The 20,793-nt window shown below is 56.1% G+C and overlaps 2 protein-coding genes across 2 annotated transcripts in view; both read left to right on the forward strand.

Annotated features, from left to right (window-relative positions):
- Positions 1 to 1,329, forward strand: part of PLXNB1 (plexin B1) — a gene marked incomplete at both ends in the record, with an annotated part of 36,283 nt that extends 34,954 nt beyond the window's left edge. Inside the window, 4 exons of the mRNA XM_084269845.1 lie at positions 34 to 98; positions 186 to 261; positions 621 to 695; positions 1,225 to 1,329. Coding sequence (XP_084125971.1) covers positions 34 to 98; positions 186 to 261; positions 621 to 695; positions 1,225 to 1,329 — 321 coding nt within the window. The remainder of the gene's footprint in view (positions 1 to 33; positions 99 to 185; positions 262 to 620; positions 696 to 1,224) is intronic.
- A 4,849-nt stretch (positions 1,330 to 6,178) lies between these two features.
- On the forward strand, positions 6,179 to 17,058 carry LOC311196068 (SRSF protein kinase 3-like; the record flags this gene model as incomplete). Its single annotated transcript, XM_084269563.1, has 14 exons — positions 6,179 to 6,261; positions 6,794 to 6,946; positions 7,238 to 7,298; positions 9,023 to 9,089; positions 9,267 to 9,375; positions 9,827 to 9,914; positions 10,898 to 10,985; positions 11,204 to 11,310; positions 13,411 to 13,573; positions 14,467 to 14,552; positions 14,987 to 15,094; positions 15,429 to 15,498; positions 15,581 to 15,673; positions 16,871 to 17,058. The coding sequence occupies 14 exons, from the start codon at positions 6,179 to 6,181 to the stop codon at positions 17,056 to 17,058; spliced, it is 1,464 nt and encodes a 487-aa protein (XP_084125689.1).
- Between the last annotated feature and the right edge of the window lie 3,735 nt (positions 17,059 to 20,793).

Consider the following 20,793-nt stretch of genomic DNA (forward strand, 5'->3'; position numbering starts at 1 on the left):
TTTGGTAATCAGTTGTGCTTTTGGATGTTCAAGGACTCTCCAATCAATAAGCTGCTCTATGCCCGGGACATTCCTCGCTACAAGCAGATGGTGGAAAGGTAAGTAATGAACCTGAGGAGTCATTGCTCAAGCAGTAAGGAGGAGGCTAGGAGGGTCAAATGCTAATTGTCTGTGTACCTGTGTAGGTATTACGCAGACATTCGTCAGACCATCTCTGCCAGCGACCAGGAGATGAATTCTGCCCTGGCTGAGCTATCACGGGTAAATAACTTTCAGACATCATCCTCGCTCCTCCCCTGTGCATCTAAGTAGTAATGCAATGATGAGCTACTGCAGGTGAGCACACAGTTCTGCTCAGACCTACTGACCCTTCCCGGTGGCTGCTCTGCTTTGTGGCACCAGCAGGAGAGTGAGGGCCTGCCCTGCTAGGGCTGAAAAGTGTAGTCAGGGATTCAGGGCAAGGAGTTACAAGTTTTTCCTTCCCTAGGAACTACTGGTGAATTCCCTTTCCTGTTTCTTTGTGCAACAGGCGCGTTTCCTAATGAGTTGTGAGGATGCAGAACTTAGAAGAACAATTGTTTGGTGTCTCATGGTGTTCTCTAATTTCCTCTCTTATTCAGAATTACTCAGGTGACCTCAATTCCCTGGTGGCTCTGCATGAATTGTACAAATACATCAATAAGTACTATGACCAGGTGAGTGTGTGTTTCCAGCAGCTATGAATGTGTCCTTCTCCTTTTACCATCCAACCAAAAAACCTCCAAAAATTAATAACTGAAGGGCAGCCAGACTGGTGCAGGACTCTGTATTGTTTCATTGGTGTGCGTAACTTCCATGTCATAAATTTGCTTTATTGTTATCCAAGGGAAAGGGAGGAAATCACACACACACAAAAAAGATTTATCTCTCTATTGGAGGCTGTTGGTCTTTCACCTGTGCTTCTTGTTTTGACTTTGATACCCAAATACTCTACTTTAAATGAAATGCAATTAGTTTGGATTCATTCACTAAATCAATTGATTCCAGGTGAGAAGTTTAGCATTCTTCTTGCCCTGAGAAGTCTCTGAGTTATTAGGATGAATCCAGAATATTTATTCTGTGGTTAATTTGAGATTAATTACCACATAGCTGCTCTAGTCTTGAGCACACTGGATTCTACCTTGGGGCTGGCTGGCGGTGCTGCGTGCTGGAGAAAGGCTGCCCGTGAGCTCTGTCTCGTTGCAGATCATTACTGCCTTGGAAGAAGACCCAACGGCACAGAAGATGCAGCTCGGATACAGACTGCAACAGATCGCAGCTGCTGTGGAGAATAAAGTCACAGACTTGTGACAGGCTCAGACAGACTGAACGGGACAGTGCTCATCCCAGCCCTACGCAGGGTGTCCTGCTGCCATTGGAACCAGACTCTCCAAGGAACCCACGGGTGACGTGAGAGGGGATGGCCAAGGCAGCACAAAGTACAAGCATCTTTGCATCTCAGAGAATATTTTTTTACAGGTTTTTCTTTTTAAAAACAAAACACACACACAAAAAAAACAAACCCCAAACCCAGACTTTGGTTTTCCTCTGACAGACCGTCAGGGGACTGCACAGCTCCTTCCTACAGATGTGAACGTGCCAAGTTTCCAGCCAACATTGTGGAAGAGCAAGGTGACAACACCAAGCACCATGTCTGTGGAGCCCTCAGCCTTGCACGTATGCCCTTGCCAGTGCTGGAGGGTTCCCTTGCTGCAGTCAGCCGCTTCAGCGGGGACACAGGAAGGATGCAGGATGTTTTCCCCAGGCTGACAGCTGGGCATACCTCTGGTCCTGGCTAGCAGGCGCTTCTGCAGTATCCAACCTGAGAAACTTCCTTGCCACAAAGTCCCCACTGGTTCTGGATGTTGGATGTGGGAAGAAGTGTCTGATGGCAAAGGTCTCTTGCTCCCCCGTGTTCTGGTCTCTGACAGCTCGTGTGGAACACCTGCTTGGATGCAATGTGCTCACCATGTGCACGCTTGCCCAGAGGCCTACTGTAAAGGGACAGCACCCTGCACCCTTTGCCTCTGGACAAATTCAGCTGCCAGTGAGAGTCGCTGTCTGTCTCTCCTCTGTCGCTGCTGACACAGCTCAGCCAGCTCAGGATCCATCTTCCTGGTTCCTTGTGGGTCACAGGTTGCCCAGCTCTTTGGAAAAGCACAACAAATGCCTTGTGCCACGTCCCTTTCCTCCGGTGTCTAGCTGTTCTGCTGCTCTGAACTGGACTTGTAAATACCCTCAGAAAGTTAATGTATTTAAATGCTAAAGGAGAATGTTTAATTTTGTGGCTTTGAGACAAAGTTTTCTTGGAGAAGTATCTCTGTGCACTTCTACTGACAAACGTCTGTCAGCACTGGAGCAAAGTTTTCTCCGCTGCTTTGTCTGCAGGGGTAACTCGTAGATGTGTCTGTTGTTGTCACAGCAGCTTGCTTTTCCCCGCTGCTCAGTTCAAGGCTTAGCTGTGTGCTGTTCTGTTAGGCTCACCTTACACCCGGCTCAGCTTCACTTCCCAAACTCCCACTGCAGCACATCGAAGGGTTGCTGGTGAGCTGTGACCTCGAGGAAGCACAACTTGTGCTCTTCCTGGGGAGCGTCGGGTGTCCTACGAATGGGGATGGTTTCTGCGAGGAAGGAGAGGCTGGAGCAGGCACAAGCACAGTTCATTGCCAGCTGTCACCGGGCAGCTCCTCACCACTCCCTCCTCGGTCCCTGCACCTTGGGTGCAGAGTACTCTGCCCTCCTGGGAGCAAATCCCTGTTTATGAGGGTTCCCTACTCTTACCCCTGCTGCTAATTCCATGCTTGTGTCCTGTGTCCCCAGGGCAGGCAGGCAGACAGGTCTGACTCCTCTGTCGCTTCCCTCAGCCAGGGTGATGTGCTGCCTGGGAAGGACTAGAGCTAAGACAGGGCAGGATCATGGCCCTACCTCTCTTTACACTGTGTACAGCAGTAATTCCAGGCCCATTCCCTCAGCCCTGTGTCTTTGTGTGAGTGCTGTGCAGTTGTAAAGCTCTTCTCTGAGCTGTGTAACAGCTGATGCTGGACACTCTCCCTACAGAGCCAGCTCTTCCCTGTCACGCTCTCTCAGCAGTATTTCTGGGTGCTCTGTGTGCCCGGAGAACAGCTGGCATCTCAATGGCATCTCCTGCTTCTGTCCCGCCGTACAGAGCAGTGGTAAGCTGGCTGCTGCCAGGCAGAAAGGGGAGGGGATGGGCAGAGTTTTGCCCCTCTTTCCCCAGGTGGACACCAGTTTGGGTCTTGCTCCTGCCCTGACCACCCGTTTCCATGAAACTTAGGGAAGCTTAAGCACCTCCAGCACCTCTGCCTCCAGCAAATACAATTACACCAGCCCAGAAAAGACGTGGTGGAGGAAAGGACTGGCAGGAGGTTGGTTTGAGGCAGACGCAGGAATAGCAGTGGAGTAACATTGTCCCTTTGGGTGTTGACTGGAGGACTTCCCGCCACAGGCAGTGAGGTGTAGTTTGTGACTGCTCCAACCCGCTGCGTGCCAGGAGCTGGATTTGTGGCTCTGCAGACTGTCCGTGTCTGCCCCTGTTTCTGCGGAATTATCTCCGTGCTTTCCCAGAGCACGGTGATGTAATTCTGAATCCACCTCACGCTGGCAAAGGGAGGAGGACTTGGTGGCTCTCCTGGGTGGTGATGACAGGAGTCCAGGTGTATCTGAGAGTGCAGCCTTTCCGGGGGTGCTGCCTGAGGCCTCCCTGCCTCTCGGTAGTGCTCCTGCCTATTGGGAAGGATCCACTTTCTCCAGGTGCATCTGTGAGTCATCTGTGATTAGAGCAATAATCAAGACTTCAAAATAGAGCTAAATAGAGGTGATTGACATATTTAACATCTTGAGCTTGTCCGTGAATCACTGGACAGGAGGCACTACCACTGCAGTGAGGGTGGAAAGCCCGTAGCACCCATCTCTTCTCATCTGTCTGCCCTCGGGGCTGTGGGTACTGGCACCCTCCTCGCCTGCGGACACGCAGCGATGGCCCCTCGCTGGGTGGTGAGGCATGTCCCCTCTTCTCTCCGTCCGTGCCCCTTTCCTGTGGCAAAATCCGTTACTACAACAGGGTTCTGTTGCATTTAAATTTGCACAAAACAGGTTTTATTATGAAATTCCCTATTGCGGGGAAGGCTTATTTATTTATTTCTCACGATCCTTCCAAGTTTCTTCCAGTCTCTGCCTGATTCCACGACCAGCTTGTTGGACACTCTGGAGAGGGACGGATGGAGAGTCCTCTCCAGGTGGTCCTGTTCTTCATACAGGTAGCGAGTTCTGCGGGCGGTGGGAGCCCCGGCACGGTGACCGTTCCCGAGCCACAAGTGCGGCAAGGGGACGTCGCGGTTTAATCGCGTTCTCAGGCGACGTTCTCGAAGGGCGGGCGGTACGAGTGAGGTAGTGCTGCAGTCAGAGAAGGGAACTTGCTTCCACGGTGGTCTGGATGAAAGGCCAAGAACTGATCAGTATTAAGGTACATCCCCGTTAGTGTGTTTGAATGTCTCTCCTGTTGGTGTGACTACGAGTAGCTGGCGCCCGTGTGATGTAGATGTGAGAGCGCTTGTTTTCATCCGTCTGGTGGCAAATTTAGGCTGCACCTGGAAGCTTCTTTTTTCTTTTTCTTTTTTTTTCTTTTTGGTAGAAATGATGGATTGTTGTTGTTTTGGTTTTTTTAATGGAAGTAGAAGGTTCTTGGATGCTGCTGTCTTGGTGGAATGCCATTTCTTTTTCAGGGTGTGCCCTGGTTGCAGCGAGATGCTGCTTTTTTGGTGCCTTTCTTGTCAGGATGATTCGTTTGGTTTCTAGAACAGCCAGTGCGTTTGCTCTAATAGTCTTTCTCCCGGCCCCTGTCCTGGTGACTCTGCCCCCTCCCAGCCTTGTGACTTGGTGTCTCTCCGTCTGTTGCGGTATGGTCCGACCTGCATTTTTGCCCTGCCATACCTTGAGCTCTGCTCAGAGCACCCGAGGTACTGTCTTTCTCAAATTGGAATTAATAATTAATATAAAAAGCTTGAAAAAAAAAAATCTGAATTTTGTTACATAGTGTAATAACTATTTGTAGATACTGTTCTGAGATGTAGGAATCTATTGGTGATACGAGAGGTTTTGTCTGTAAATAATCAGTTTAGAGTCCAAATGATTTTAATAAAGAGAATTCTTACACAATAATTCAATAAATTTTAATATACAACCTGAGTGTCATGCCTGCGTTACACGATGCTGCTGTTGCCCAGAATCTCTTTGCCTCTCTGTACTCCTGAGTGCAGGTCCGGGGCTGTGCCAGCAGCATGGGGCTCTTCCCTCCTGCCCCACCACAGGCTCCAAGCCCCCGGCCGCCGCTCTTGGAGATAACCCTGTGCCACCTTCTGCTGATGGCTCCTACATCCCGGTGTCTCCCGCTGTAGGTGCGAGGGGAAGGGGGTGGGGGGTAGAGCTGTTCTGGGGCACAGCCCAGCTCTGCGTGTGGTTTTCACAGTGGGTAAGCAGTGAGGGGGTTGCTGGAGGTACAGTTTATGTTGGTGGCTGCTGTCCACCACTGTTTCAAAATCAGCAAAACAGCTCTTCAACTAACTGTACAGCTCCTCGCCAACACAGAGCTGGCGCCTGGCCCCTCTCCCCTGCCTTTCCCTCTACCCCACCTCACTGTCCCCCTTCACGAGCGGAGCTTTGGCTGCCCCCTCATATCTGCTGCTCCCCCTCATATCTGTGTAATATTGCTGCTCCTTCCCATACAGTGCATGTTCTCGCCGGCCTTTCAGGCGTGATGAATGGCTCAGCACCAAGCCTGGTGCAGCCTCTGCCTCCTCCCCTGTTATTTTTGGTGTGGGAAAGGCAGGTGAGAGGAGAGGGGCACAGGCAAGGGGAGAAGTGCTCCAGGAGGCCCCGACCTGGGGTTGGCAGCCAGGATCAGCAGCACAAACCAGCCTTAACCCTTTGCTTCAGGGCTGGGCCTTGTTCTCTGTGCCTGGAAACCTGAGCTGGAACAGCCATGGGCCCCAGTGCGGAGGAGGCCACAGCCTGCCCAGCTCTGGTAGTGGGGAAAGGAAAAAATAAGAGTGGTTTGGGGTAGTTTTTCAAAATTTTTTTTTGTTGTTACAATGTGTGGCTCCTCAGTGTTGTGTGGGGGCTGGAGGCCGGGTACCACCTAGGCATGACAGGGCTGCTGGGCGAGCAAGGCTGCCTGGACGATGCTGCTGAGGTCATGATTCTCTGTGAAAAGGGATCAGGGAAAGAGTGAGCTCTGCGGTCACCAGTACCAAGCTGTGATTGCATTGGGGTGCCTGCGGGCTCTGCTGGGGGGCTGAAGAGCTTCAGGCACATGGGTGGGTTTGGGGAGCTTGGCCCCCAGCAGCCAGGGGGACTGTTTCCCCCAGGCTGAGGACAGCTGTGCCGAGCAGGAGACGGTGCCAAAGCGGAAAGGCTGGGCCATGAGCCCTGCTGCCATGCTGCTGGGAGGAGTGGGAAGTGCCTGGCAGCCCCACGGTTTCTGGGTCTGGGGACAGTGGAGCAGAGAGGAAGGATTTCTCTGTTTCCATCTCAGTAGAGCTGTGAATTTCCCTCTATAAATAGTTGCTGTGGAGACTGCGGAGCCGCAGCGGGCTGATAGACCTGCTGCCAGGGAAGCTGGGGGAAGCAGAGAGAAGCCAGCAGTAAAGTGAATCCACTGCAGCTGTCCTAGGTCTCCTGCTATCCCGAAGCCAAGGTTGTTCCCAGAAGCGGTGCTGTGATCTGATACCCTACCCTGCTCCTCACCACGTCCATCCAGCGATGCAGAAGACTTAGGTCTGCTCAAGGACACCCCTCCCAGGCAGCGCAGACTGAAAGGAGAGCAGGACCAGCTGGTATCTCACTTCAGGGAGCTCCAGATCAAGCCAGATGACAAAGGGAGCAGCGTTCCCTGCCTGCAAGCTGCTGCACGGTAAGTCTGTGCAGGGTCCCTGGGGCTCGGAGCCCTGTGCACCGACGGGGCTGAGTTTCCACTGCATGTTGTGGCTTGCAGGGATGCTGCACTCAGCAGGGGCTTGCCAGGGCTGCGTTTGTGCAGACAAAGGTACGTGTTGCTCTGACGAGCTCTGTGACTCCAGAGGTCCAGGCAGTGTAAGGTATGACTGTGGGTGGGCAGCTCTGTACACTGTCCCATGCAGGTCAGGTGGAGGAGTTGTGGGCAGAGGTGAAGCACTGCTCCCTGCCCATGGTTCTTGTGGAGCAGGCAGGACTGGAAGGGTTTTGGGACAAAGTTCTCTGACCTGGTGCAGGCCAGCAGCAAGCCAGTAGGATCTGCACAACTTGGCTCTGAATGACAGAAGGGGAATAACAGCAGGTTTTAATGTAAAGACATTGAGCAACGAAGGACTCTACAGCATCCGTCATCCTTTATCACAAAGCTTAGAAAAGTACGTTTCGCTCTCCTACACCAAGTTGCATAGCAACGCTCCGCATCCTTGGCCAGTGCGTCCGTGTAACCAGGGTGGTTGGAGCTGAAGTCTTGCAGCCCTAAAGGCGGACTTGGCTCGCCTCCGCAGCAAGGAGGACACCGGGGCCCGTGCGCCTGGGGTGTATCCGCTATGCTCAGTCTGTGCACAAATAAGGGAAATTCTTCTTTCCATCTCTCTTTCATGGCTAAGCCGTTAGTGAGTGTCTGGTGAAGAGCGGCCACACGGATGCACAGCACCCCAGGGATTTATGCCTAAAAGGCTGATTCTGAACAGTAGAGCCCCTGTGGTTAGAGGCAGAGGAGAGATTTTTGAGCTCCTCTCAGAATGTTGCACCGGCTTGGGTGAATGGAGGAATGTCAGCTCTGGCAGTTTGGGTTGTCCTAGGCAGGATCAGAGTCTTGAGCCTGCTCTGACCCATAATTAGCCCCATGCTGGGAGCCTGAAGGCAGGCTGCGTCTTGGGCTCATCAGTGTGTGGAAGGAAACTTCAGTGCTTTGAGGAAGTCGGGCCTCCTGTCCCAGAGCAACTCCCCATCACCGCACCCGCTGCCACCGCCAGCCCACAAATGCTATCTCTGAAAATCCTCCAGGGCAGACAAGCTCTTAGCTGTAGTGACTCGCCATGAAGGATTTAAAAATCAGTATTTCTACCCCTGCCAATGGGCTAGTTGGGATTATTATCTCCTGTTACGAGCTCTGGCAGCGCGTGCTACCCTGAAGCTTCGGCCGTACACCGAGTGCCGTTCCCAGCTCCCAGAAGGCTGGGTTGCAATACCCTGGCCGCACAGCTCACATCTATATTTCCATTAGCAGCACAGGCTCTGGGCTGCTATTTCAGGTGATGGGTGCTGAAGCCAAATCTACACCAGGGCTGTGGGGTGGGGAGGCAGCAGTTGCATCAGTCTGTCTGCGCTGTCTCGGTGTTTGTACCTTGGGCTGTCATAGTAACAAACCCCAGGAACAGCCTCCACTCAGTCACAGCCTCTTGCTAGGGTGTCACAGGACGGTCATGGCAAACCCTGCTCTGGCGCAGGGCTGCAGACAGATGTGCAGCGCTGCAGTGTTTCACACGTGGGCTCTGTTTCGCACACAGCTGGAGTGTGAGGCTCCTCCGGCCAGCAGAAACCCAGACGTGTCCCCTCCTCAGCTGGGATGGGATGGGGAGCGGGTGTGTTCCCCAGCTGTGTCCATGGGAGGGGATCCCACGGTCCCCGCTGAGCCCCTGAAAATCTACCCTGGGCACAGGGAAACCTGAGACTCCCACCTGGCCCCATCCTGGCCGTGCACCGCCGGGATCCCTGCCCAGCTCCAGCCTGCCAGCTTTCTTCTGAGCTCTTAAAATAATCCCTGCCTCCACGTGTACCAGCCTGGCACCGGGCCTGGCAAAGGGAATGGGAAAGAAGGGGGCAAGGGGACAGCAGGGTAGAGGAGGGAGCCCTTGTGCGCAGCCAGTGGTACGGCTGCCCTCCAGCACTCCCAACTCTCTTTGAAGGAGTAATACACTGAGGATATCACACTGCCCAGAAGTGGTTCCCTGCTGCCTCCCTCCCCTCGTGCCAGGAGCCGCTGCTGCGCTGTGCCATGGAGGAGCAGGAACGGGAGGAGGTGCCAGCAGCCCAGTGCACAGGTCAGTCCTCTGATGCACAGCTCCAGAACCGAGATTGTGCCAGGCTCATCCCAGGCCAGAGGAAGCCACCAGGACCTGTCTGGCCATTCCTCTGGGAGGACGGCTGTCCTCAGCAGCTCTTCCAGCCTACAAGTGGCAAGAGACATCAGTAATGTCTCTTGGCCATGGTCCCCACAGGCGGCCACCACCCTGCCCGGGAAGGAGAGGTGTTCAACACGCGATACCAGGCTCTGTGCGAGCTGGGCTGCGGTGCCTTTGCCACCGTCTGGCTGTGCCAGGACATGAGGTGAGGAGCTGACCGTCTTTCAGGGAGGTGGGAAGGGGTGGCCAATCTCCTGGGCAGGACCTGCCCCTCTCCCAGAAGCCGCAGAGCACAGTTGCCTGCCTGGGAGCACATCGGCGTCCCCGAGCACCAGGGAAACCTGGCAGCAGGATGGGTGAGATACAACGAAGACCCTGAAAAATCAAGGAACGTAAATGAGGTGGGATCAGCTCTTGCTCTGCATTTGCTCCTCTTGTTAGACACTGCAGTACCCCTGCTCTGCCTGTTTCTTTCCAGTCCCTCCCCAGTCCCTGGGGCAGCGTCACCAGGAGGGCTGCCAATGGGTCTGGCATGCAAGGCTGCTTCCAAGAGGGCAGCACCCTCTCTGGGGAGCCCAGGGCCAGGAGAAGGGGAGGTACTGCTGGTTAGTGCCACACTGGCACGTGTCAGCTGGCAGCTGTGATCTGTTTCCCAGGAGGAAGAAACATGTGGCTGTGAAGGTCCTGAAAAGCCGGGAGAGCTTTGCTGAGGCTGCCCAGGACGAGGTTGCTCTCCTCCGCTGTGTATGTATATTCTGGGGCTCTCTGCTTTGCTCTGCAGGAATGGTCACCACATTCAGGTCTTGGTATCAGCCTCATCAGCCCTTGTCCTTCCAGGTCTCAGGCTGAGCAGCTAGGTAGGGATTGGGGTGGGTTGTGGCAGGGAAGGGGGGAACCCCCAGAAGGTAGGTAATTCGTGGAAATTGCCTTGGCTTGGTGCTGGTCTCTGAAATGGGCTCCTTCTCCTTCCTCCTGTCACACTGGGACATACTGGCTGTGTCCCACCTGCCCTGTCAGCCCACTTCTTTCAGCTGAGACTGAAATTCAGGAAACAGAAGGAACGTAGAGGAAGAGAAAGTGGAAAAGCAACAGAAAAAAGTGGCACTGATGTCCTTGTGCAGGAGATGGGAGTGTTTCCAATGTATTTGTGTCATTCCCCGCTCAGAGGGCTCTATCGCAACACTGATCTGTAAGTAAAGGGAAATACCTGGGAAAAAAACCCACCCAAAAAAGCAGGATGCAGCAAAAACATCATAAACATCTGAAGTCAGACAGCTTCCTCCTGCCTCTGCTAACGGCTGTGGTAATTAGGTGCTTGTATCTGGGTCTCAGCTAGTTGCCTCTGAAGACCCCTTGACCTGACAGTTTTAGAAAGCTCCTGGTCACAATTCTCCGAAATGCAAAGTGACATCAGCTCTAGATGAGCAAAAGCCATTGAACCATGAGGCCTTTCACCGGCAGGTTTGAGAGGTTTGGCTCACACTGTGTGAGTGTGCAGTGCTGGCACAGCGTAGCACCCAACCCAGCACCCTGGGCCAGCAGCAGATGGGTGTGAGGACAAGCTAAGCACAGTGTTGCTCCCCTGGCCTACAGCAGCTTCCAGTTGGAGATCTCTTAGGCCAAGGGTCATGAAGTGCCAGCTCCTGGAAGAGTCTGTAGAGCAGAATAAAACAGGCACAAGATGTCTATATATATATGTCTCTGCACCTTTCTTGGAATCTCCTCAGGTGAGCAATATGAAGAAGAAGGACCAGGCAGGAGAAAACATCGTCTGTCTGTTAGATGACTTCAGAATGATTGGAGAGAATGGCTTCCATATCCTTCTGCTAGCGCTGCCGCTCCGGGGCAGCAAAGCCCAGAGTCACAGGATGCTGTGCTCCCATGAGGATGAGCAGAGCAGCAGTGGGGCCAGGGCACGTGGAGGTGGCTGGAGGGGAGAGGCTGGATCGTGAGATATTTTGGGGGCTCTGGTGAAGGGCAAAAGGCTGGTGGTAGCATCTTCTCTCTGTTAGCAAATCCCTGACTCTTTCCACATGTGTGCTTGGTGTTTGAGGCACTGGGTCCTTCCCTGCGATGTCTGATGGGTAACTACGCAGCCCAGGGACTCCCTCTGCCTTTTGTGAAGAAGTCTTTACAGCAGGTGAGAACTTGGCTGGAACAGGGTGAGGGCACCAAGGGACCATTGGCTGGGGAACATGCCATAGTCTTCATCCTGGGCCAGCTGCCACCACCTCCTGTGGGACTGTATCTGCAAAGAAAGGGACGATACAGACTGAGCTATTTTTTTAAGGAAAACAGTACCTTTTTCAGGTGTAAGGAGAGAAAACATTCAAAAAGATGCAGCGCAGAAAGTCATGTTCCCATTAACATAGGGGCACCGTGCATTACTGGCCAAGCCTTCAGCCTCATTGGGTTTGGGAAGGAGACACTGCAGACCCGCACTGGGGACGCGGTGGCACTTGTGTTCCCATCACCGAGTTCCCTAGCAGTCCTGCTGCTCGCAAGGACAAATAGCCTTGCCAGCATTATGCTCCTTGTTGGTGAGCCATGTACCTCTCTGCCCTCCTGCTGCCTTGAGAAGTCCCCTCTGGCAGCAATGCCAGCACCGGCATTCCCCTCAGCATCCAGCCGTGGGCAGCACTGGCAGAGCCAGCAGCTTTCTGCCTGGTCCCACCGAAGGCTGCTGGAGATCTCCCTGGACACCGATGTCTTTCCAAGGCTTTCTTTCTAAATTGCTGGTTCAGTTGGCCAGACCTGCCCTCCCAGGGTGAGGTTTCCCTGCTCAGAGCCAGCTCTTCCTTCGTCCCTTGTGAGGATGTGGTGTGCTGATCAAACCAGGCATGAAAACCGAGGGGTTTATGCATTGGCCAGGAATAGCTAAGGAATGGGAAACTGGAGTGAGGCCTCAGAGCGGTTGAAATGGCATTTTGCCTCTCATGCTGAGACTTATCAGAGTCTGCACCTCTGCCAAGATGAAGACTGGCCGCCCCGATTCCTGTGCCCTTCTGGGCACACTAAGAAAGAAAACCGCTTTCTCCTTCATCCCCTTTTCGGGAGTAGCCTCTTCTTCCTCTAAAGAAGCTCCACTAACACCTGAATAAGTCACACCAAAATGTAGTGGCACTACTCTCTGGTCCCTATTTCACACCCAAGGGTTTTGTTTGATCCATCCCCTTATCTGTTTTAATTGTAAAATCTCAGAATCTCTCTTCCCCCCGGGATCAGCGCTCAGGCAGTATTTACTTCTGATTCATTCCAGTTCAGCTATTTAAATCTTTCCCCGTGTTTCACAGTTACCATTTAAGGTTGGTATTTCCCCAGGGCTGATGTTCATCCCAAAATAGAACTGGATAAGGCAGACAATACTTGCCAGCCCTTTATGACTGACCAGAGTGTTTAAAAAATATATATAAATCTCCCAGCAGCGTTTTCACCGTTATTGATTCCTGATAGCGACTCTTACTCTCCAGCAGCTGTTGTTTCTCTCTCCCCTGTGACAGGCCACTCTCCTGCTCCATCGCAAGCTGTTCTTTCCCTACATGGCTCTCCTGCACTACCCTTAGGGCCTCTACACCACACGCTGGCTCATCGCCTCTCCCTCCTCCTGCCCCAGTTACGCTGCACCCCCACGTCTTTCCTTGTAAGACGGAACACCCTCCCCCCCCTCCCCATGCCATGTCACTCTGTAGCTGGCTCCCAAATTCCACTGGAATGACAATCAGCGGGAAGGCATGGGGGGTGAACGGGCACACAAACAGGGGGGCTTTTTTCAGGAGAAAGTTCAGCTTTGTGATCGCAATGCCTCCTCCTAGCCCTCTGCTCTTTCCATCTCTCCGGGCTTGCCCATCCACACTGGTACCTGTGTATTTTTCAGGCAACCTTCTGCTGCATGTCACCCCCTAGCCCCAAACAGCCCCTTCTCTGCTGGGCTCCTTAGGTCCTCTTACTCAGCGTGCTGGGCACATGGGGCTCCAGCACCTGTTTCTGCAATGAATCCCCTTGTCCCTGCTCCCACAAGGCCACCCCAACCCAAGGCACCACTCTGCTGGCTGCCCTCCAGCACAGCTCAGTGAAATCGCTGTCCAAAACCAACCTATTGGTTAATTATCATCAGTGGCCCCTTTCTGTAACACCAAAACATCTGCAATGTTGCTGTGCCCAGCTGCTGCACCGGCTGCTGGGACAGGGGATGAGGTGGGGACCCTTGTGTTGCTGACGTGATCGCTGCCCGCTCCCCCAGGTGCTGGCGGGGCTGCACTTCCTGCACAAGCGCTGCCGCATCATCCACGCGGACATCAAACCGGAGAACATCTTGCTGTACAGACGCGACAAAAGCCTCCGAGGGCTTCTGCGTGATACGCTCGACTGTGGGCAGAGAACGGATTTGAGGTTAAAGGGACCAGGTGAGCGCTCCGGGGTGTGTGTGTGTGGTGGTGTTTTTCACAAGAAAAGGGACTTAGGTGTTATTGCCAGGAGGGGAAAGGGGAGGTGGCAGATAGAGAGAACTCAGGAGTAAGCTCCCATCTCCTGCAACACCCAGTACAAAACGGCGCAGCCAGCTTCTGCTGCGATGCCTCTCCTCTCTCTGCTGAAGGCATACATGAGGCCAAGCAGCTCGAAGCTACTCAAGACACCTCTGGAAATGTGGCCTGGCAGGTAGGTTTGTGTGGAGGACAGCCACAGATCCTGGGCATCTGCTAACAGCCCCACCACGACCTCGGGACCCACTCCTGCTTTCGTGCAGGACAGTTCCCTTGTGTCTGTCATTTGCAGCCATCAAAAGGTTTACATACGCCATGGGTTGACTGAAAAGCTGCATGACATGGCACTTCTGCTCTTCATTTCCCATATTTCTAAGGTTTGGAGGAGACTTTTATGTACCCTCTTCTGGGGTCAGATGAAAATGTAACCTTTGCAGTGCTTGCCAAGCAGACTGTGTCCAAGCTCCATGACAGCCAGGACTGATGAAGTCTATGGAGGCATGATGTTTTGTGTCTAACCAGTGCTTTCCTCTGAGCCCACTGTAACCTTGGTGCTAGAGGATCCTTGCAGTAGGACAGGAGCATGTGGTCACACTGCTCCACTCCAAACTATTTTCCTCCCAAACACCCTCTTCAATTTTGACTGGACACCAGCTGTTCCTTTGTGTTTCCTCAGAAAACAGAGATGGTGACAAGAAGTGTTTCGGGACCTTTTAATTTGAAAAACTTTAAAGGCAGGCCCACAGTCCCTCTCCTGTGGCGATACATGGCTGTTAGTTCAGAAAGGCACAATTTCTCCCTGCTTCTCCCTCTAGGTGACGATCCTGGCCATCGATTGGAAGAATCTGATTTGATGAGCATAGACGTGAAAATCGCAGATCTGGGCAGCGCATGCTGGACAGTGAGTCTGCTCAGTGTCTCAATCCCACGCTGCTGCAGGATGCTGGGTGCTGCATTTCCACCCTGCATGTCTGACCTCTTGCAGCTGAGGGGTTATTTCAGTGTGCTGCCAAGATGCTAATTTTGGGGGGTGTTATATTCAGGGGGGAAAGGAATTAGATTCAGCACTCCCCACTCGGAGCAGGCGCTGTGCTCCTAGAGACAACAGTCAACTTGGGACATTTCTGCAGTTTGCAGTTAGTCCCTACAATTCAAGATTCAACCCCATGTTGGGAAGTTTAATTCACCCTGGTGTGAGGGGGGCTGAGAATGGGCCTGCCCTGTCCTGCACGGAGATTAGTGTGTGCACTGTTCCCCTCCTGCTCTGCGGGATGCTCGTGATCACAAGTGTTGCTGTTACTCCTTTATGGACGCTAACCAGCTTGTTTGTTTCAGTACAAGCCTTTCTCCAAGGAGATACAGACCCAGCCGTACCGTGCCCTGGAAGTGCTGCTTGGATTGGACTACAGCACTCCTGCAGATATCTGGAGCACGGGCTGCCTGGTAGGACAGGGGACATGGCTGCACCTGCTGCATGGGGAGCAAGGCTTCCTTGCCTCTGCATGCATTCCCTTGGGATTGAAAGTATGCTCCTGATAAAATGCACCGAGTAGTTTACACTAGAAGGTAATTCGTGCTCTGTGTTACACATAGATGTGACCAAATGGAGGGCACACAGGTGTTCCAGTGGTTCTGTTTCACTGTGATATGGATCTGAGGAGTGTACTTCCATGCTGTAGGATCAGTTTGTGCGATAGCAAGGGAAACCGGTGCTCTCAGAGTTACCCGGGGGAAAACCCCTGGGCCAGTTAATGAATTAACACTACTCCGGTTCTAGGCATTTGAAATGGCAACTGGGCAGCGTCTGTTTGACCCTCAACCTGGGAAATACTTCTCCAGAGATGATGGTAGGACACCATCTTATTAGTCATTTCACCAGCAGAAGCAACACAATCTGTGTGTCTTGATGCATTCTCTCTCCCTGTTTAGATCATGTTGCTCGTATTATTGAACTCCTGGGAAGAATTCCTCCCCACATCGCTTTGTCCTGGAACAAGTTAACTAAATTTTTCAGCAGGCCAGGTAAGAATTGGAGTAAGGAAGTTTGCTCTAAAAATCTCTGTGGATCTCCAACATACCTACTCAGCTCACAGTTTTCACCCTGAAAGTTGTACAGTGAAGGCTACGAGCAGGGAGAGATGAGTGGAGATTTCATAGAAAGCAGTGACCCCTCCTGCCCTGCCTACCTTTGCAATCCAGGAGCATTCCAGGGATGAATGCAAAAAACCCAACCCTAGCTAACTCCTGTTAGGGAAAACATTGCTATTCTTTCCATTCTGTTCTAATCCAAAGGAGAAATAGGGACAGGAAACAGCTACATGTCAGGAAGGCTGAAGAGCACGTAACTGGTTGGGTTTCACCCATTCACTGGCAGAGAACAGTGATGACCAGGAAAAAGACACTCATATCCCTCCATCCTTCCACCGCAGCCACTATATTTAGGATTCTGACCCAACTGTAATGTCTCTTCTGCTTTATTCCCCCAGTTCCCTTCCCTTTTGACTCAGTAGGCTTGAAATCCCATTCTTTGCCTTCAAGGCGTCACATGACTCCATCCTTCTGCAATTTAGCCTTGTCATCCTCACTCCCTGCTTTCACGAGCCACCCAGCCTCAGCCCCCCCCCCACTCCATTCACCACCGAGTGCTAGTCTCAGGCTGTAGTTCAACAAGCACACCTGTACCCTGTGCTCCCACTTAGTCCCTCTGCAGTGCTCAAAAGGAATGAGTCAAAACTTGCTCTTGTTTTATATTCATTCTCCCTACGAACCAAACTGGTCCAACCTGAATCACTTCATTTACACTATCTGCTCCTGGGGCCAGGGATAGCTTCTCGGTCAGCAGTGGCGTTCTTCCGGGCCAAAACCGAATTAAATGCGAGCAGCTTGGGAGCTCTGGCGCTGAAATGGGCCAGGGCATGTGGGGTCATGCTTGGCTAGGCCCAGGGCACCAGCAGCGGTGGTTTCAGCAGGGCTAGTCTGGGAAGGCTTCACTCACTCGGGGCATGTTCCCTACGTGGTGCTTGGTAACGGGGAAACTCCCAGCACGGGCTCGGGAAGATGATTGCTGAGAAACACCCCGGGGCTGAACCTGAAAGGGGCAATGCAGGTGCTGCTTAAGCGAGTCGAAGGGACGCTTCGGGCTGCCTCGGAGGAGCCGCCCGCGGGAAGCGAGCGATCTCGGTCCTGCCGGGCGGTGACGGTGGTGTGCTTCCTTGCCAGGCGCTCTCCTGCGGCTCTCCAGGCTTCGCCCCCGCAGCATTCCCGCCACCCTGCAAGACGGACACAACTGGACCAAACAGGAGGCCGCCCCCTTCGCCGGCTTCCTCCTGCCCGCGCTGCAGTACGCACCCGAGCGCCGCGCCACCGCCGCCCAGTGCCTGCGGCACGCCTGGCTCGGCGCCCCGTGAGCTGCCGCCAGCCAGAGAGGCACGGCGGGCCCCGCCCGGCACCTCCGCCGGAGCCGCTTCTTCCTCTCCGCCGCGGGCCCCGCCGCAGCGGCCGGGCCCGCCCTCCCGCGGGGGTGGCGGCGGGGCGGGCCCAGCCCGGCCGCCGTGGCGGGGAGTGGGGGGGAGCAGCAGTGGGCGCTGCGCACAAGATGGCGGCCGGAGCGGGCCCTCCCTGCTGAGCCCCCGGGGTGCGCGGCGCGGCCCTTCCGAGTGACCCCCGGAGCGGGGCGGTGGCCGCAACCCCCTCTGCGCTGCCTCCGGCTTTGTTCCGCGGCTCCGTTCGCCCCTCTCAAGTGTCCCCTTTGCTCGGCAGCGATTCCTGTCCTCTGCTCCCCGCGTCGCTGGGCTGTTTCCGCGGGGGGTGAAGGGCACAAAGAGCCTTGCCACGCCAGCCCCTCCTTGCGGAGCGCCCGTTCCCGGCCGCGGGAGGGACCGCTGGCCGCCGGCGCAGCCCGCCTTCCGCTCGCCCCAGCCGGGAGAAGGGCGGGGAGCTCCGCAAATCGGCGGAGCAGCGCTGGGTGCGCTCCGCGTCCTCCCAGGGAAGAAGAGGGTCGCGGGCACACCGCAGGGACAGCCCCTGGGCTGGACACGGGCGCAGACACAGGCCTCGTGCCGCTGGGCGCCTCCTGCCCCGCTTAGCGGGAATCAGTCTCCCGCGCCCCACTTCCCACCGCGCCCCCCCTCCCGCCTCACGCTGCCGTCCCGCCGCCAGCGCCCGACGCCCTTTGTTTGGTGCTCCGGGGAGAGAGAACCAGGCCAGCGCCGCGCCCCAGCGGTGTGCTGGCACCGGCACCTCTCCCCGCCGGCCGCCGCCTGTGAGAAGGCGGCAGCCCTGACGCGTCCTGCCACCCTCGCCTCAGGAGGGCCCACCGGGCCGTGAGCGCAGCCCGGGTAAGCGGGGAGCAGGGGCGGCGGGCTGCCTTCCCGGCTTCCCCCGACGGGAGCCCGACCTCACGGCCGCCCCCTCCCCCCGCGGCGCGGACGTGCCGAGTGGCAGGCCCCGCACAGCCGCGCATGCACCCTGTCTCCCTCCCTCGCCCCCTTCAGTCCGCGCATGCGCAGCAGAGGCGGCGGCTGCCGCCCAGGAATCCCGGCCGTCCGCGCCGCCCCTTCTTTCTGCCACGTGTCCCGACGCGGGAGTTACCCCGCGGCGAGCGGCGCCTCGGCGGGGGCGGTGACGGGCCCCGCCCCTCGGCACGTAGCGCGGCTCGGCCGGCAGGCACTGTCGCAGCACGCCCGGCTGCACCGCGTCGACACTGACGGCCGCCTGTTCCCCTCCCGCCCCCTGCCGACTAGCAGCTCCGCCCGCCAATGGGACGCGTTGACCGTGGGGCGAACGGCGGGGCGGACTCGCGGCTCCCAATGAGACGGGAGCGCGGGCGGGGCCAGGAGGAGATACAACCAATGGAAAGTGTGGGTGGGCGGGGACGCAGAGGCGGCGGGCGTCCCGGCGGGGCGGGGTGTAGCACCGCGGCAGCCAACGGGGAGCGGGAGTGGGCGTGTTTGGGGCGCCCCTGGCGCCGGCGCCGGGGATCCCCGTGCGCCCAGTGCCGTTTCCGCCCGGCCTGGGGAGAAGCCGCCGCTACTGCTGCCAGGGGGAGGGGCTGGCGCTGCGGCCGCCGCTGAGGGCTTGCTCCCGCCGGCCGCCTAGGAGACGCCGTGGCGCTGAGCCGGGCCTAGTGCCGCGCGGGGGCCCGGGGAACGGGCCGGCCAGGTAGGCGCGGACCGGCGGGCTCGGACTGGTCGTGTCTGGTGGCGGGACTGGCGGGAAGGGACGCCGGGGAGGGCGGCCGTGGGGGGCTCCCGATGCGGGCTACGGCCCGACGCTCCGCCCTGCTCTGCCTGGGGGGCCCGGGCGTCAGGGCTCCGCCGCGGCGGTGGGGCAGCGGCCCCGGAGGCCCGGCCCAGCGGCGCGGGCCATCATGGCGGTCCCGGTAGTTCGCGCCCGTTCGCGGTGGCCGGGCTTGGGCCGGTGGTGGCAGGCCTGTGCGGGGCCGGGGCCGGGCCTGGCCGTGGGGCTTTGTCGGCGGAGGACAGCGCCTGGGAAGCCCCGCTGTAGGCTGGTCTCCTCCGATCCCCGTTTTTCCCCCTTGTTGTCCCGGGGGGCCTCGGGGGTCGCTGTCCGTCTCGGGGCAGCCTCCTCCGGGCCGCCGCTGCCTGCCGCCGCCGCCCGCCCCGAGCCGCCGGCCCCTCCGGGCCTTGGGGGAGGCGGTGTTTGACCTGCATTTCTGCTTTCTCATGGGGCCCGTGCGGCGCCTTCCCCCGTAACCCCCTGCTCCCAGCCCGCCCGGCGCCGGGGGCTGCAGCGCGGATTCTCCCGCATTTCTCCGTCCGTCACGGGTGGCCGCCGAGGGTGCGTTCCCGGCCGGCCGGCCCCGCTTCGTCCCCCGCCGCCTCTCCTCCGAAGGCACCGGCAAGGTCACTGTCGCTCGGCGGCTCGTCCTTGGGTGCCGGTGACCGGAGTTCACCCCCGTGTCGGGCGGGGAAGCGGTGGCGGGCAGCGTCTCGCTGTCCCCGGGGGGAGGGAGGGAGGTGAGGTGCGAGGCCGCGTGTGGCCCTGTGGAAGCGGGGAAATGGGTGTAGCAGCGGGGGGGGGGGGGGGGGCGGTGAGGGGGGGGCGGGGGGAGCGCAGCCGCTTCCCGGCCCTGTCCTCACGCTCGTCTGCCAGAAACTAAGATCCCCCGGGTGGATTTGGGAAGGAGGAGGAAGGGGGGGATTATCTGCGGGGTTGTAGGGAGCACAGTGCACTGCAAGGCTGCGGTGGCTGCTGCGGGCTCTGGCCATGAGGTAATGGGAACACGAAGGTATGGCTGGGCAAGGGAGCGAATGCCTCCCCTTGTGCGAAGGGTGCAGCTGGGTCTTGAGGAACTTAGTGTTTGGTGTCCGATGGTGCACCGGTACATCGTGGGTTTCATATGGTTGCGCTCCCCCCACCCCCACTTTGGCTCTGCATTACTGGCAGAACCTAAACCCTGAAAATGAATTTCTTATTTCATCAGTAGATGCAGGAAATTCCCTTTTTCACTTGAATAGGAAATAGTAGGATTTCTTTTCTTTTTTTTTTTTTTCTTATTGGTTGACCTAGGAAGTCATCTTGACACCAGCCTTCTGGTTGGGCTTTTGTTGGGCCTTTTTTTGGTGTCAGGTTTTTTTTTTTTCCTCTGGAGATGCAGAGAGGAGGGTGTTGCTTTGCTCTGGATCCTGTGGGTAAGCGTTGAAGGCAGTGACAGCAGCTGCTGTTGGCTCTGGAGCTCTGGTTGCTATGAGAGAAGCTTCAGTAGACTTGGCTGCTATCTCCAGGGAAGGACAGCAGAGCAGCCTCCATTAGTGTGGTGGAGGAGAGATGGCTGGCTCACATTCAGCAAAGGGTTTTACTTTTCGGGCCGTTTCCAGAGGTCCAAAGCAGAAACAGGGGATGTATTTTGATCCAGTGAGACAAAAACCTACAAGGTGGGCTTTGTCACTGTTCTCGACTGGATGGAATTGCAATAAAGTGTGGGTTGGAAACCCCGAGTTACCCTTTCCAGGTATTTCAGTCTGTGTGGAAAGTAGGGCAGCGAGAATTGATATGATCTTCCTGTTAACTGAAGGCTGCAGTCGTGTCTCTTTTGAACTCCAGTCTCCTTTCCAGCCAGTAACAGAGCCAGATGCTTTTCTTATTGTTTGTATGTCTCCTTCCTCCCCTTCCATCGCCTG

The sequence above is a fragment of the Gallinula chloropus genome (genome assembly GCF_964237585.1).
Source record: "Gallinula chloropus genome assembly, chromosome: 12".
NCBI lineage: Eukaryota > Metazoa > Chordata > Aves > Gruiformes > Rallidae > Gallinula > Gallinula chloropus.